Genomic DNA, 16,678 nt, shown 5'->3' with positions numbered 1-16,678 from the left:
CTTGGCAAACAGTGCTCTCATCGTACTGCTGTGAAGAATAATGCGTTTGGCATCATTCTCAGAACTGCTTTAAAAATATTTTAAGACCACCTTAGCTGATTTTCTGAAGGGAAAATTAGAGTTCCTTGGCTAGTTTAAAAGAAACACAGACTAGTTCAACGTTACTACTGAATATGGCACTGTGCTGCGTACATGACTGGATGATGTGTTCTTATGGTTAGAGGCATACAAGGAAAGGAAGCCTTTCAAACAGAGCAGAAGGCAGATAAATAGGCAAGGAATACATGTATTTGCATGTATGTGTGAATCAGTGCCAATTACTAGAATTACCACTGAACTGATGTAAAGAGCTAGTTGTAGCAAATATGTCTGTAGTACAAGACATAAATCAAGTGCATACAATGCCTAACAGGTGGACACAGTTCACAGTTTGTATAAGCTACTTCCTTGGCAAGAAGCGTCTCTGGATGTCTGCCCAGGGGCCAGGTGCTCCTCACTGATTGACAGGGCTAACCTCACAGCACTTCCCCCACTGGCATATTGCTATATATTTTACGTTAGGAAGGAAACCTCACCCTAAGAAAGATGCAGAATGGACAGAAAATTTCTTGGGAAAACAGCACTGCCTGTACAGTAGCTCAGTTCCCAGTCCAGCATTAGCAGAAACTCCCTACAGATCTTTCCCCTTCTGCTGCCCATTTTTAATCATTTCCAGAGGGAATGATTCTATTTATTCTGCTTGGCTTCTAGCTGTTTTCTCTGCTGTCCAGTAATGTACTAGTGGATCTCCCAAGGGACTCAACATTTGATTCACTGTCTCAGCTCTCTACATTTTTTTCCAGCGTTGCATGCCCTAAAATCAATAAATCCAGTCTGGTAAAGAGTTCTCCTATTGCTAACAGTACAATTGAGGTAACTGGAGGATTAATAAAACAAATTATTGAGTGGTTATTTATATGAGAATTCAGGTGGTATTAGCAAGGTACTTCATCATGAGGTTTAAATACAATTCTCTCTCTCTTATGCCCACAGTTTCCTTCAAATCCAGATCTCAGACCTTCTGCATCTTTCGGGCCAACCTCCTGCCACGCGCCTCACACTGAACTCCCATTCCAACCCAGGGCAGATCTGTAATTTGAGGAAAGGACTCTGACAAAATATCTGAACAGCACCGGGTAATGTCATGATAAGAAAATACGATCATTTGACAGGAGGAGCAATATAGCTGTATGTACACAGTGCTGTGCCAGACAAATTAGATCAGCTTTTTCTGTAATTAGTCCACATATAGTGCTTCACTAATGCAATGATGCTCTTCCAGCAATAAAGACCTATGAAACTAACATCGGTATTACTGTGTGGTGCTGATAGTTTACCTTTTACCTTGATATTTAACCCTGGATTAATTTACAAAGGATAATAGTCATATATAGAATATGTGAGATTTATACAATTCTAAGTCAATGGAAATTAAATTCTGCTTTCCTTGTAAAGCCAACAGGACACATCAGATTTTCAGCTGCCGCTTTCACAGGAGAACTTTCTTGTAAAAAAAACTGTAAAACTAACACATTGGCTAAACTCCCAAATTTGCATTTTTCATGTTTTCAGCATTTCAAAGGAACAGCAACACGTCCAAAGAAAGCAGACACTTCTCACACAGAATAATTTTGTTAAAATCCCACATTTCTATAACAAAACATATTAGAGAGAGGTTTTTTTGGTGTGTGTGTGTGTTTTTTAATTTTTTTTTTTTAGTTGTCCTGGCAAAAGGGGCTGCTTTGTGAAATCAGTAGTCATCTGCTACCTGCAAGGTACAATATGAGACTCACATGACTCAGTACTGTAAACTGTATCTTCAGATGTGCAATACAGAAACAGCTAGAGACACCAGACAACTTTAGACACTTTAGACAACCAGAGGTGCAACAGAATCTGAAGATCAGATTTTAAGTGTTTGTCTATCCAGATATGATTATCTTCATGAACATGGCTTATTTTACCTGTACTGTGCACTCAGTGCTCCCTGTGACTGACATTAGTGTGCTTCTGGTGTGTAGCAGCCATAAAAACAATCATTTTAAGAAGCTTAACATACTCAGGCTTGAAAATCTGAGACTATTGTCCTTTTCAAGTATTTAAAACCATGCCTAGTTCAGAAAAGCTTACAATTACTAAAATATAGAGAAACATTAGAAACAACTTGTCTTTAAAAAAAAGTGTATTTACTAAATATATATATAGCAGACAGTGAGAGAGCAGATGGGGAAAATATTTTTGCCAATCACTGTTTTTGACTGCAGAGTGAGAAGTCTAATTGAGTGGAAAGATGCAAATGAAACTGAATAGCTCCCAAGCCCTGAAGTGTCAGAGAGGTGGAAGACCCAGGGCTGGATAATCACTCACTTGCAATTTTTTCCTGTCTGAGAGGTGATAATGAGACTTTATTTGCCATGCAAGCACTAGTTAGATTTGCATGTATCTACATTCTATAGGACTGACTTGTTACACGTTCTATCTTGTGCACAAAAAAACCTATTTTGCATTTTATTTTGATTTTCATTTAGATAATAATGTAACTGTTCAGATATTGTTGACAGAAACGTATTCGGTAAATAGGAAAGAAACAACACTATGCAGGAATCAGGAAGAACCTGGTTATAATGCAACAAAAGTCTGTCAGAATGTCTTACACTGAAAGGAGTTAACAATGTTTGCAGACTCACAGGATTTTAGCAATTGCTCCTCTAATACACATCTGTATAACAGCCCTGATTTTCCTTACTAGTGAGATGAATTCAGCCACAAGGAGAGCTATTAGTAGCATCAGGAACTAAGCTGCTAAATGACATTCTCTCTGACCTTTCTGCTGATCTTTGTATCGCATAATTTCTTGCAAGAAACTTAACAGAATCATCAAGAAATGTCCCTGGTTTTTACCATACAGTACAGATTTTACTCATGTGCATTCAGAACTCTTCATGTTTTTCATAAGCCCAGTTCAAGACAGTTCCTTCGCTCCTTGATTCAGATTTAAGAAAACTTGTTTCCTTTCCTCCCAGCAGGAAAGGCTTCCTCTCTCTGCTCATTACTATAGTAATTAATTCTTTATTTGCTGTTAGGTATTCATTAGAAGAATCTTCATTTTTAATAAGAGGAGCTTTATTCTGGTTTCACCTCTTGTATCTTCTGCTTTCTGGGCCAGAATTAACATGAGCAACACAACAGAAATTCTAGTGAGCTCTCCAGTCACACTTACTTTACCTAATCTTCATTTTCTTTATTCTTTCAGTGTTTCCCAAATACTTTATGAGGCTAAATACTATGGAACAGAAGAAACACTTTTGTTTCTGAGAAAACTGAAGGAAGTGTGTGGGGAGAAATTGGGAGAATGGGACCATTTCTTTCTGTTTCCCCTGGACTGGTTCAGTTTATAAAGTGCAAAATGATTTTTCCATGTTGTTGTCACTGCAAACCTTTCCACTGCTCATCCTTCTTGAACACCTCTGTCTCATCATCTTGTTGGCTCTTATGACTTTTTTTAAAGAAAAAAAAAGTATTTTAGTGCTGTAGTTTTATCCTATACTTTGTTACTTAGATCCCCGCTACCATTTTAAGGAAACTTCCTATGCAAAATTGTAGCTGCAGTATGTTGTACTGACACAGAAGAGGGAAGCTGTAAATTTCTGATCTGGTGTTATTAGGAAGCATGCTCAATTTGAAACCAAAATCAGTCTGTAATTTGTTCAGCTGGTGGAATGGAAAAATAATTAACATATCACAGGTCATTCAAATGAAATACGGAGACTCAGATTTACTGAAGCCAGCCCTCGCCACCCTTATGCACATGGGTAATGTCAATGAATTCAGTGTGACTGTCTATGTAATTACCTTGCCCAAGCTTAGTTTGTTGCTGTGACCTGATGCATACCAAACAGGAATCTGGCCTAAGCCTAAACTTCACGTACAGAAAACTGACTTCTGCCCCAGGATTTTGGTTCTTGAGGAATGGAAATACAGCTCCAGTGCAAGTCATCCCCAAAGTACCAGCCATTCAGAAGAGAGAGCTCTGTCTACACACTACTTAAGAGGCACTGTCTCCTCGTGCCTGGGAGAAAGCAAGCAGAAGAGGCATTTTTCTCCTTCTCTAGGGACTATCAGGGCTCGGGGCTGCTGTCTGAACTTTGCAAAGACTTTCAGAAAAGTCTGAATTGCGGAGGTCTTTCTCATGGCTTGGAACTATTCGCATAGTAAGACATTATGAAGATCAACAGTGGGTGTAAATGTGTAAAAAGGGCTGCATAATCTAGTTCAAGTCAACATCCTCAGAAGAGGAAAGAAAATCCTGTTTAGAATTTATGTTTTACAGTCACCCAACACCAGGGTGCATCTAAGATCTATAAAATCTCAATCTCATACATGCCAAAGACAAACACCTTACACTTTGGTTAAGTTTTTTTTTTTTTTTTTTTAAAAAAAAAAAAGTATTCTGAAGCATGTTATGTACATTTAATTCAAAGTAACTATTTTTTTTCCTTTTTTCCTTTCCATAGAGCTGTGTCTATGTGTCTACATGGCAACATTTTTCTTCAGTTCTGAAAAAGAAAGAGCATTTTTTTCACTTCTACTCCAGCTGGGCATTCTGAAAAAAAAAAAAAAGCTTCAGATTTTTTACTTTTTGACTTAATTGGCCAAATTTTTATCCAAAATGAAGATTTCTTGAAAGTGCTGAACTTCTGAAAGCAAAGGGGCCAAAACTGACTGACATCTTTACTATTGTTAATGCAATTTGGTTGTTAAGAGAAGCTTCAAGAAAAACACATCTGCCCTGTTCCCTTCCATCTTCAGTCTAAGACATTCTGCATGCTGTGTTCTGGGCCATTAGTGTTTACATCGTTTCATCTTCTGTGGCAAAGCATATTGGCCTCCTCCTAACTTTAATCTGCTGTCACTGGCTTCCTGTTATGTATGATGTTACAGCATCCACACTGTAATTCAAATTAAAGTGTTTTGTGATTTCACGAGTGATACTGTCAGTTTAATGGCATTTTTATTGCTACTCTTATTTTTAATGTTTCTGTACAAAATCAGCAAGTGGAAAAAAAAGCCCCTTTTGATAATATCAATAAGGCAAAAAAAAAAAAAAAAAAAGTCTGATTCCCATTCTCCGAAGGGTCTGCTGTAGTGAATTAGTATTCTGTTAGAGCTTGGTGATGTTTTCCCAGAATGTCTTTCTATGCCTACACTGTGAGCTCACAGCCCATGCACTGACCTTATAGAAGTAGTTATAATTTCATGGACTGCATCCAGCACTGATGCATGTAGCAGTGTAAGGCTATAGTTTCACAAATGGCTTTCAACTGATCTGCATATGAGTTGCTGCCAAAGGAGGCAGTCCCATCCTTCCCTCAGCCTTGCCCTTACCACAAGACCTTAGGTCTCCTCTCATGCCAGCGGTGGCTCTTAGGGGTTGCACACTGAGCCAGTCAGGGAAAAAATCTGTCTGAAAAAAGGAGCTTTTGTTTGTTTGCCTTCCGGTTAATTTTCAGCTGGATCAGCTGATCCTGATCCTGTTCACCACAGTGTCACAAAAGAGGTGGTGAAAACACGCAGCAACGGAGAAGGGGGAAAAAGGGTAGCCCACACTTAGATGGGCTTACGTCCAATAATGAAACCACAGCCTGAGCTGCATATAGGAGTAAATTTTTCCTGATTACATGAATTCAGCCCTGTAGGTATAAAATACATGCACTACAATAACTATAAAGGGAGTTTTACCATTAATACAAGAAGTCCAGGGAGACCACAAATGCAAACTTAGGTATTATGACAAAGCTATCTATTTTGTGCTAATCTGATATCTAACTGGTTGAGTCCACCCTTAGACAAAGATCTTTGGTTTATCAAGTGCGGACCTCCTTTGCTCTCAATATTTAGTGGTGAAGGGTTCAAAAATTATTTCACAAATGCTTATTACTGAAATCACTCCATATTTTAAAAAAATAATTATTACTGCACTAAATTGCAGGTGTAGACAAAAAATAGAAATTACAGCTCTGCTTAAATACACTTGAAGCACCGAATATCAAAGCAGCAGCTGATGCAGCACCACATTACATGAGGTTTTGCTCCTTTCCCTTACACCAGCGCTGGAAATAGGCCCCAGTTTAGTCAATCACTTATGTGTGATTTGAACATAAACATGTGAATGATCCATTCATTCTCAACAAGCATCTTAAGCACTTGTTGCAGCTGAAAGCCATGGACGACAGATTGCTGAGCTATTGGCAATCCCTAGCCCCCAAAATCAGGATCTGCATCTTCAAAAGCACTGAGGCACATGGGAAAAAGCAGAGACTGGAATGGGAGAAAAGAATAAACGGATGGATAGCTTGTATTTTGTTTATCTAATAAAACATTTTTTCTTTTGTCTCGAAATCTCTGTTGCATGAGAGAGACTTTTTTTCCTGCCTTTAATTATGAAAACCATACAAGTTCAGAAGTGGCTGCGTAAGTCTAGTCTCCACCTCTTCATTTTTTTTTAAATTCACATTGGTTGTGCTGTCCAAAAGGTAGGTGGCTTTTCCTGTAGGATATGCCGGTGGCTGATAACAACAAGACACAAATGTGTTTAGGAAGAAGCAATTCATAAACAAAAACAAGCACCATCATTCATGCTATTATTTTTTTTTTTGCTTCATGTACTTACAGTGAATAAAATACAAAAAGTGCCTTTTACTTGGTTATGTTAGCTCAGGGCAAATACTTATTTGCAATACTATCTGCAAAATGTTCAGCAGCCTCTCTTAGTACTGCTCAAAACAACAAATTTCATAAGAATATTAATTTGACACAAAAAAAAAAAGCAAATTTATTTTCATGGTTTCATACAGGAAAAAAGTTCACGTGGAACAACCCCAATTTAACCGACCATTTCATCATCTGGCAAACTTCCAGTTAGTAAAATACAAAAAATTATCCTAGTTCAATCACAACGAAGTTTGACGCACCTCTGTTCCTGGTTCCTAATTCTAGTGCTTTACCTAAGAAGAACTAAGCTTGATGTCAGGACAATGTTTCTATATTGCTGACTTTAGAGGGTAAAGAGCATATCACATAACATTCTGTAAGTCAGGAAAAATAAAAATGCTTTTTATACATTAGTTAAAAACTAAACTGCTTAAAAATACCCTGATTTGAGCAAGACCTTTTGATTAATTAAACCAAAATCTTCTCTCGGTTCAAGAGCCCAATAAGAACCCTTAATTACATAATCAAAAATTATGTCAGGAAAGAGCATCATGAAAATCTCATTATGCACTTTTTAGTACGTGATTAGTTTTAACTAGGTGGGTATGATTGAGGAAGAGCCAAAGAGGGGAAATATGATAAAAGAGGTGAATCAGACAGTGGAAAGAAAAGAGCATCAGAGAAGTGAATAATGACAAATAAAACTCCCTTCCAGAATGTCTTCAAAAATTGGGTTTCTTGACTTGATGATAGAATTACAGAATTCTACATTGATTACAGCATGTTTGAAATAAGACATGCTTCTCAACACTATGCATTTAGGATTTGACACAAAGCTAACTGATGCCAATGAAAAGGCAATAGGCTGTATTTCCAATTAACTAGTGAGTTCAATACCAGGAATATGTTCCAAAAATTTTGTCCATGTCACCTGACCTTATGATGGAAACAACTGTCCGTTCTCATTGTGCTGTCTCTCTGCTAAATGTAATGGTAACACAACATTTTACAAAATAGGACATAATACAAAAATTCTGTATAGATTCTATGAGATAGTTTAAGTATATCCTTCCTTCTTCTCAAATCCCGAATCCTTTTTATCATTAAGTTGTTGACCTTTGGTTTTCTCTGGGATATCAGTTATGAAATAATAAGGTACATGAGGACTCTAAGGAGAAGCACAGGCTTCAGGCACTGCTGTCTCGTCACACACTGAGGCGACCTGAACAACAACATGGTTAAAATGTAAATAGCTGACTGGAAACTCGTGTGACATTGTGGGGGCCCCCTTGAGTGTGTTCTGTAAGTCAAAGACAGGAACTGCAAACTCCTGCATTCTGGGTTTGCACATATTGACACTGTGTTCTTGGGCAAGCCACTTCAGCTGTCTATATCTCAGTTACTCCATTTTCAAATGGACATAATAATACTTAACTTCTTCTGCCACACACTGTGAGTCTAATTAAGTGCTTTCAGAGTTTGACTGAATGTGTACAATATTATCCTCTAATCAAAGAGAATTCCACCCAGCCCTGCCTAGCAATTCAGTTCCTTTGTTCTCCAAGCTCACTCTAAGCCTCTCTATATTCGTCCTATGCCATTCTGCAGACAAGTTACCTGAGCGTTTTTCTTCCAAAAATTACTTTTATGCTGATTGTAAAAAAGGAAATGCAAATGCTCCACTGGCAGTTTAGGCTCCTGGAGAGTGAGAACCTGAGAAATTATTTCTGCAAAGCTCACTGCAAACTATGTCTATATATCTTACTTGAAGATAAATCATTTGTAGAAATCAAAGGGATTAATTCTTAGCTAGAATAAATCAGCAGTGGCTTTAGTGAAACCAGTAAGCTGCAATGAAATATATAGGGGTAGGTGAAAGGTGATTCACATCCACTATACACAGGCCAGGATCTGATTTCAATTACACTGGTGGAAATCTCCATTCACTACATTATTTTGACTGAAGTTTCTAGAATTACTCTGCGTATCTACAGATACAATGACAGGTTTTAAATTAGCTACGACCATTCAGTAAACAGTGCCTGGAGTCAGGGCTTGTTCCCTGCTCAGCAGCAGCCATAAAAGCAAGCAGCATTTTAGAACCTATATAGAAACAATATGCTGAACATCATGGTACCACCGAACAAATCCCTGGTGCACACACATCTTTAAAGCATTGCAGAAATCCACTACTACCACCTCTAAAAGAATATAGTAGGACTACTATAAGTACAGAGGAGGGCAGTAAAGGTGATCAAACACATGAAATGGCTTCCATATGATGAGAGACTAACAGAACAGGGTATTTTAACTTGATGTAGAAACCACTGAAGGCGAATATCCTAAAGGTCTACAAAATCTTAAATGGACAGTAGAAGGAGCAGGGACAGTGATTAAGCTCTATTTCTCACAATATTAAAGTTAAGGCGTACACGTAAATTGCCAGGTCTGAAGCAAAAGGGATTTTTTAATTATTTTTTATAGAACACATCATGAAATGTGGAAGCAATTGAATCCTGGAAATCGCCAACTAAAGAATCCTGGAAAAGCCAACAGTTTAAATGTGTGTGAAAGGCTTTAGGAGAACTCCTTGTGAAATAGGTCCACGAGCGACTATTAAAAGCAATGGTCCAGGTACAACCTCTAGGCTCAGGAAATCCTCATGCTACCTTAAGCCAGGTAGGTCATATACAGCACCTGAGTGCCAAAATTGTTTGGGGGAACAAAACTTCTTCTGACCTGTGGATTTCACATGTACACCTTTGATATTTCTATACTGCTCAGTGAAATGGGCTGTGGCTGAGTTAATGCTGAACTGGGCTGGTAAATTTAGGGTGCCCTGCAGACAGACATCATGTAACAGATCTGGAAACAGTATAACTGCGATCATGTGAGCTAAGGCTCTGTGATGCCTGCCTTTATGCAGTCCATACCCGCTCATACACAGTTCCACACAAAGCTCACTTCTAGCTTTAAGCTTCTCTTAAAGTTAGCTTGCCATACGTGGACTGTTTGAGACCCATTTTCACCAAGAGGTCCGTACAACCAACTTGTACAGCAGCATACAGGAGTCTATAATCCAGCAGCTCTTTTAACACAACAATAAGAACACACACAAAAAGACCCAGTGGAGATCCATACAGGAAAGTAATGTTCATATATCCCCTAGATGTACACTGTACCCTAGACTCTGTCATCCAGATACTGTTCACCACAGAAAGGCTCAATAACGTGTGAAAGTGTGGTGTACCAAATTCTACTGAAAAGCAGTATAAACATCTTCAAAACTCAAAGCATGTGAGGCTGGAGTTTATTTAGCACCACGATAAATAAATAAATTAATTAATGGGATCGATTCATATAAATCACATATACGTGTACACATATACAATGCAGAATGTGTAATGCACTGAACATCTGCCTTTGTCATCAAGCCACTTTGAAACTAAGCATGAGTGGCTATTCTTTGTTAAGCCAAAAATGGGGATTGGATGCAAAATTTCCTAATGTTAGCAGAAAGAACACTTGTTAACTCCAGCAAACTTCAAATACGCTTTTAGGAAGACTAATAGACAGATAAGCCTTTCAGAATGGAATGACAATGGTTAAAGGAGAAGAAGAAGGAAAAAAAAAAACAGTGGGGAAGAGGCAGGTAGGTACATTACTGGATCTTCCTTGCTAAAGAGTATAATCTCAGTTTAAATTAACAAATTCCACAATCACTCTGGATTTCTAAATCTTATTCTACAGCAGCCTTCCCAGAACCTTCAGCATGGCCTTCACAAGGCTGATAGTGAAAAATATTTTCTCCTACAACAGGGAACACAATCAGTACAGAGACAAACACATAGTTGATAATTATTTTTTTGGTATTGTAATACCATGTAGAGACCTTAACACCTTGGTGTTACTGTGGTAGACAATGTACAAACATAACAGCACCAAACAACTTACAAGCACATGTAAATTAATTACATCTTCATGAAAGATGGTGAATTTCATGGTAATTGATATGTCACTCTCCTGATAATTGACTCCCTGACTGTTTTACAAAGTAGTAGCATTTTTTTTGTTTGCTTTTGAAGTGCTCACTTGAAAAAATATTGATAGTAAAATTTATCTTCAAAACTGAACAGTAGTTGTAAACTACCTCCTTTTTAAAAATAATTTAAAAAAAGAAGAAGGAGAAAAAAAACAAGCTAGGAGGCACAAATTCAGCTTAAGCTTTGTTCAGTTAATACACAACATCCCTTTAAAAATAAAAGAGCTGGCTGACTAGTTACAGATTTTTGTCTTTAAAATTAAAAGCCATGCTAGCAACTAATAAATCATCTAGTCTGAAGTAAGGATTCTCTGTGTATATCTGAGATAATTTGGAAAGAAATAAAGTAAACAGTAACTAACAAAACAAAACTCTTTACAGTACCAAAAATATTTTTTCTACAGCTAAAAGAAAACTATTTCAAAAAAGAGTGAAAATTCTCTCTTTAATTTTAATGTAAACTTCTTTCATGACATTTTAATCTTTCCAGTCAGAAGTAGCATCCTTTTAAAATACCTTACGTAATAATGCTTTTAAAGTTAACAATAAAGTTAGAAATTGTGTATGTATCTCACACACAACGTAAACAAAAAGGCATGCACACTACACAGTAGTTCAAGTATTGCTCAGAGAGCATCCGACTGATTCTCTACGATGGTCTCCTGTCTCAGCATTTGCTGAGGAAATGAAACTATTATGAGACTTCTGAGGCAAAAACAGGATCTAGAGTTAACAAATCAAAACTTTCAAACTGTCAGCTTTCTCATTCAGCCACAGGGTGGGGGCGTAGCTTTGGGGATGCTGATTTTTCCAAACAGAGAATACTGTTATTTAAACCATTAGGATGTTTTAAATGAGAGTCCTGTCACTTGTCCCACACAGAAATATCATTTGATTTTTAAAAAGACAGCAACTAGAGACACACTAACTAAATAAATGAAAATGTTCTAGTAACTCTCAGAAGAAAACAAATGGTAATAATTAACTTGAAGGAAAAACAGTGAATTTAGAGTCTAATCTGACCTGTCCTGAAGTCTTGCTTCTTTATCCTTGTCTCAGGCCTGTGCTGTGGCGCTCTTCCATCTCCCATAGTGCCCCTCCATGCAGCTCAGATCTGTGCAAAACCCAGAATTATCTCCTGCTATCCCCTTTCCCTCAGTGCTTTTCCCTCTGATTTCCTACAATTATGGATGTATGAGCTTTCCCACATTTTTCTTCCCATTTTGAGCAATCATGTTTCTGACTGACTTGAAGGCAACATTTCTCACTGATAAGGTTGCAGAAATGGAGTGAGATTACAATGTACCATGAAAATCATGTTTGCAAAGGTGTGAATTGTGTACCTTGACCCAAAGCTACATCATAAGGTGATCTGGCAAGCTAACATATCAATATTACTTGATTCAGACAATTTCAACATCTAGGTCTAAAAACATCTTCAATATTTCTTTATGAAGCAGACATACAGCCTGCTGCCACTATACCTTGACCGAAGAGTTGTTTTTTCATGTCATGTAATATGATATCCATGAAGCTTAAATCAGAATTAAAGATGACAATTGTGTGTTGGACTGCCATCATTTTCTCCTAAATAGAAAACTTAATGCTTAGGATAAAAGAGACCCACCAAGACAGAAAAACGTCACTGTTAAGTTGAAACACCAAAAGAGGTATTTTGATTTAGCCTGAGGAAAATGATGTTTTATTACATTACTTGTGTTCATGTTTAAGGTAACAGATGCGATCTGTCCCTGCAGTTATGCCACTTAAAAGTTCACATTATTAACATTTTTTAAAATTTTCTCTTGAAATATTTTTCTCCTTAATTCAAAGGAAATAAATATTTATTTTTACCATGAAGAAAGCCTGGCAGCTTTCCTATGGTGCATTGAAGATATTTGAGTGAATCTCCGCTGGTATGAATCACGTTAGCTTTCTGGAAGTCAGTGGGACCAGCAGTGACTTATAGGGCTCCATTTACTGTTGTGTGCAATTTACTCAGTTCACCTTGTACCCACTTTGCATAAGCAGTTATAGCCAACTAAAACCATAACATTTCTGATTCACACCAGAGAAACACTTACATTTCTTGTATATGTTCTCCATTGGTGTAGAAGTGTGTGACCTCTTATTTCTGCATAGCTGTGTACTTTCTGTGTATGCATTCCTGAATGCATTTCTATGCGCCAGAGCTTTGTGTTTGTGTGCCTGCTCCTCAGTACATCTCAGAGGAGGGAGATATGGAGATTTGGGTGCATTTCTCTGTGCATGCAAGTGCCTGTTGTGCATTTCTGTCCCAGTGAAGCTGTGTGTACGTCTCCACTTTCAGAGGCGTGTGCATTTGTGCCTATTTCTGTGCGTACATGAGTTTGTGTGCGAGTGTGCCTGTCCTGGTGTGCATCTGCTCGCAGCAGGCCATGGGCTGTGAGGGGTCTGTGTGTGAGTGTCCGCGGCATGTGGTGGTCTGTTGCGTTACTGCGGTGTGGAGTGCCTGAGTTCAGTGTCTGCATGTGTTGTGTGAATGTAGTGTTTGTGGGGTCCGTGTGTTGGGTGTGAGGGGTGCGTGTGTGAGGGGCAAACGGACTGAGGGTGAGCAGGTCGTGTGGCATGTAAGGGAGTTTGGGTGTGAGGGGTGAGTGGATTGAGGGAGCGTGGGGCATTTGGCATGTGAGGGAGCTCGGGTGTGAGCAGACCGAGGGGTGAGTGGATGGAGGGAGCATAGGGCATGTGGTGTGTGAGGGGTGAGTGGATTGAAGGAGTGTGGGGCATGTGGTGTGTGAGGGAGCTCGGGTGTGAGGAGTGAGTGAACTGAGAGGTAAGTGGACTGAGGGAGTATGGGTGTGAGGGGTGAGTTATGTCTGAGGGGTAAGTGGTCTGAGGGAGCACAAGGCATGTGGTATGTGTGGGAGTTCGGGTGTGAGTGAACTGAGGGCTGACTGGACCGAGGGAGCGCGGTGAGGCCGCGTTCCCGCCGCGCGCTACCCGTGACAGCCGTCCCGTCCCTCCCACCCTCGCCCCCCGCCGGTCTCCCCTCAGCCACCCCCGGCCGGCCGCTGCCCGCCACTGCCTGGGCCGAGCCTCCAGGGGCCGGGCTCCGCCGCCTCCTCCCGCCCCGTCCCGCCTTCCTCGCCCGCCTCCCGCTCCCCCACACCCCCCCGCCGCCGGGGCTTCCCTTCCTCTCCTCATTCAGCGCCGCCTCGGCCGCCGAGCCGCCGTTCCCCCGGCATGTCCCATAGCCGGGCTCCCCTCAGCGCCCGGCTCCTGTAGCGCCTCCGCCCGCGGGCGAGGCAGGGCCGAGGGGGGCGGCCAGAGGGGTGCCGTTCCCGGGGCTCTCCGGACACCGTGGGGCTATGGGGGGCTCCTGAGGCGAGCAGCGGGGAAGCGGAACGCCTCGCCCCGCCGCCACTACCACTACCACCACCATGGAGCCGCCTTCTCCTCCTCCTCCTCTTCCTTCTCACCCCGGCGCGGCGGAGCCCGCCGGCTGCCCCAAGGACACCGACCGTCAGCTGCGCCTCCGTCTCTGCGTCCTCAACGAGATCCTCAGCACCGAGCGGGACTACGTGGGGACCCTCCGGTTCCTGCAGTCGGTGAGCAGCGGGGGGACAAAGCCCCCCTCAGGGGCTCGGCTCCTCCCCGGGCGGGCCGGGGGCTGCGAGCCGCGTCCCGGCGGCGGGGCAAAGTGTGAGGGGGGCAGGCCCGCTCCGGCCGGGGAAATTTCTGATCTTCGAGCCGCAGAGGGCGGGGGATGCCCCCGCTGCGTGAGGGGGCCGCCAACGGCGGCGTTTGGGCCTCCGGCGAGGAAAAAAAAAACATAGCCGGGGCGGTGGAGGGCCGGCTGTGCCGCCCCTGCAGCCCCGGGGAAGCACGCGGGTGCCCTGTCGTGTTGTGAGGTGACGGGGATCGCTCCAGGAATGAATGTGCCTCGCCGAGTGCCTCCCCCTTTTGTTGTTGTTCAGAAGTTGCTGTTCCGCCCAGCCGCGAGCTCTATCCTTGCCTGTTGGCTGTTATTTGTAAATAAATACTATATATATATATATATTGCTTTACGGGTAAACACAAACATGGGATTGGGCAGGGTGTGACTGTGCATGTGGAGACAATTATACCCGCCCTCCGAACAGAGTGGTTCAGAAGTAAAACTCCATCTGGATGTTTCCTTTTTCCTACGTAGGCTCTAGATGTGGAATTCATCAGCATACCACCACAGTCCTGCAAATAACTCGAAGAGCCTGCAGTAAAAGTTACTAGATAACAGATATGCCATAAAAAAGAAGAAGAATAAACTATTTGATCACACAGAGATCAGGAATCAAAGCAAGGGAAGTCTCTGCAGAGATTTCCAAAAGATTGGTCAGGGCAAAAATTCTTTCTGGTGTTTTGCTAGATAAGTACTAAACCCTGATTTCATCTAAATGGCTTAGACCCTGGACCCTTTTTGACTCATCTTCCCAGCAAAGTTTTTGTTTGTTTGTTGTTTAAATTTGGTTTGTCTTCAGCGTTGTTCAGAGTCACCCAAGTGGCAAACTGTCTAGCGTAAAGATAAATGAAAAGGAAGTGGTTGCTTTAAGAACTAGTCTCTACTTAAATCCTCCTTTTCTCTCTCAAATAGTTGAACACAAAGTCTGTAATTTCAGAAAGCTTCCAATTAAAGTGTCAGTTAGCTTCATTTGAAATGAGGATTCTGTCTCACTGTAAGGAGATTCCTAAAATAGCTGCAAGTTGCAAAATGCCCCACCCTATAGACAAAACAAAATAATAATCATAATAAAACTCAGAAAATTCCTCTGTCCTAAGTACTGAATTTGCGATTTTGTAAGCTGCAGGCTGGAATGCAGATTCAGGCTGCATGTGTTTTTTAGCTTCAGTTCCTACAGCTAAATGCATTTGCATTATTAACTAATGGGATTCTCATATATTTAAACAGAACAAAACAGTCATTTATTTATATTTGTTAACTTGGCAGTTTTTGTGGGAGCAGCGGTGAGTAATGTGCCTTAGGTAATGGCAGGAGAAGATACCGATGGAGTATGCTTGGCTGCCTTCTCAGGATGGCTCGCTGCAGCCGGAGCCTTTCACAGTCACTTTGTTAGTAGCTACTCACCGGAGATTGGCGGTAGAATTATCTTGGGGGCCGGTTCTGATAGTGTAGCTTTACTCCCCTGTGGAGTTTCTGTTTCGGTAATTATGTTTGAATAAAGCACTGAGGGATGGGATCTTTCCTATCTCTAGGCCTTGGTTTAGAGCAGCGTTCACACATAGGCTTAACTTGAAGCACGTATTGAATGTTCCTCTGTTGTCCTAAATAACAAGTTCCTTCAATCATTGACCTAGTTCTTATGGGCTGAGTCTCTATACAACTGCATTCAGGCAGCTGAATGGTTTTAGCACCAAGGAAAGGAGAATGAGGGCCTACTGCAGTGTGTGAGGGTGAATGGAGCAGTAGTGGGAAGATATTTTTAAAAAAATTTGGAGTGAGAAATATTTTCTGCATGAATTTGGTGGAAGGCCCTAACATAGTACCTTCTAACAAGTAGCTCTGGGATTCGGTATTCTCAAATCTACGTGGGCCTCACAAATTAAGTCCACTTTACTCCCATTAGCTTTTTTCTGAGTGCTCAGATGTGACTGTGTAGGAACTGTTGCTTTTGCCCCATGGGTCTCGTTCTTACTGTCTCATGTTCCGTGTGAGCAGCACTTACCCAGTGCAAAATAAACATAAACTCTTCTACTTTCTGGGGTATAGTACCCAGTTAACACTCACACATGGTTGTGTGATATTAATGTGTTTTTTTTTTCCAGTGTGAATTGTACTGAAATTGATTATTTTTCCATAAGTTATAGAAGGAATTTCTTGGCAGCAGTGGAGAAAAGGCTGCAGTTCCC

The 16,678-nt window shown here is 40.9% G+C and overlaps 2 protein-coding genes across 3 annotated transcripts in view; one reads left to right on the top strand and one right to left on the bottom strand.

The window, feature by feature from the left end:
* ARFGEF2 (ADP ribosylation factor guanine nucleotide exchange factor 2) overlaps positions 1-11,951 on the bottom strand; it is a 61,536-nt gene extending 49,585 nt beyond the window's left edge. Inside the window, exon 1 of the mRNA XM_040575784.1 lies at positions 11,816-11,951. Within this exon, the coding sequence (XP_040431718.1) occupies positions 11,816-11,882 (67 nt within the window). The 5' untranslated portion in view covers positions 11,883-11,951. The remainder of the gene's footprint in view (positions 1-11,815) is intronic.
* Positions 11,952-13,931: 1,980 nt separating this feature from the next.
* The window catches only part of PREX1 (phosphatidylinositol-3,4,5-trisphosphate dependent Rac exchange factor 1), a 172,406-nt gene continuing 169,659 nt past the window's right edge, over positions 13,932-16,678 (top strand). The window contains exon 1 of one of the 2 annotated variants that reach the window (XM_040575794.1): positions 13,932-14,382. In XM_040575794.1, coding sequence (XP_040431728.1) covers positions 14,215-14,382 — 168 coding nt within the window. In that variant the 5' untranslated portion in view covers positions 13,932-14,214. The remainder of the gene's footprint in view (positions 14,383-16,678) is intronic. The other variant, XM_040575795.1, reaches the window with a different exon arrangement.

The sequence above is a fragment of the Cygnus olor genome, chromosome 16 (assembly GCF_009769625.2).
Source record: "Cygnus olor isolate bCygOlo1 chromosome 16, bCygOlo1.pri.v2, whole genome shotgun sequence".
NCBI classification, from domain to species: Eukaryota; Metazoa; Chordata; class Aves; order Anseriformes; family Anatidae; genus Cygnus; species Cygnus olor.
Note: the sequence above shows the minus strand (reverse complement) of the source record. Positions and strands in the feature narration are given on the sequence as shown.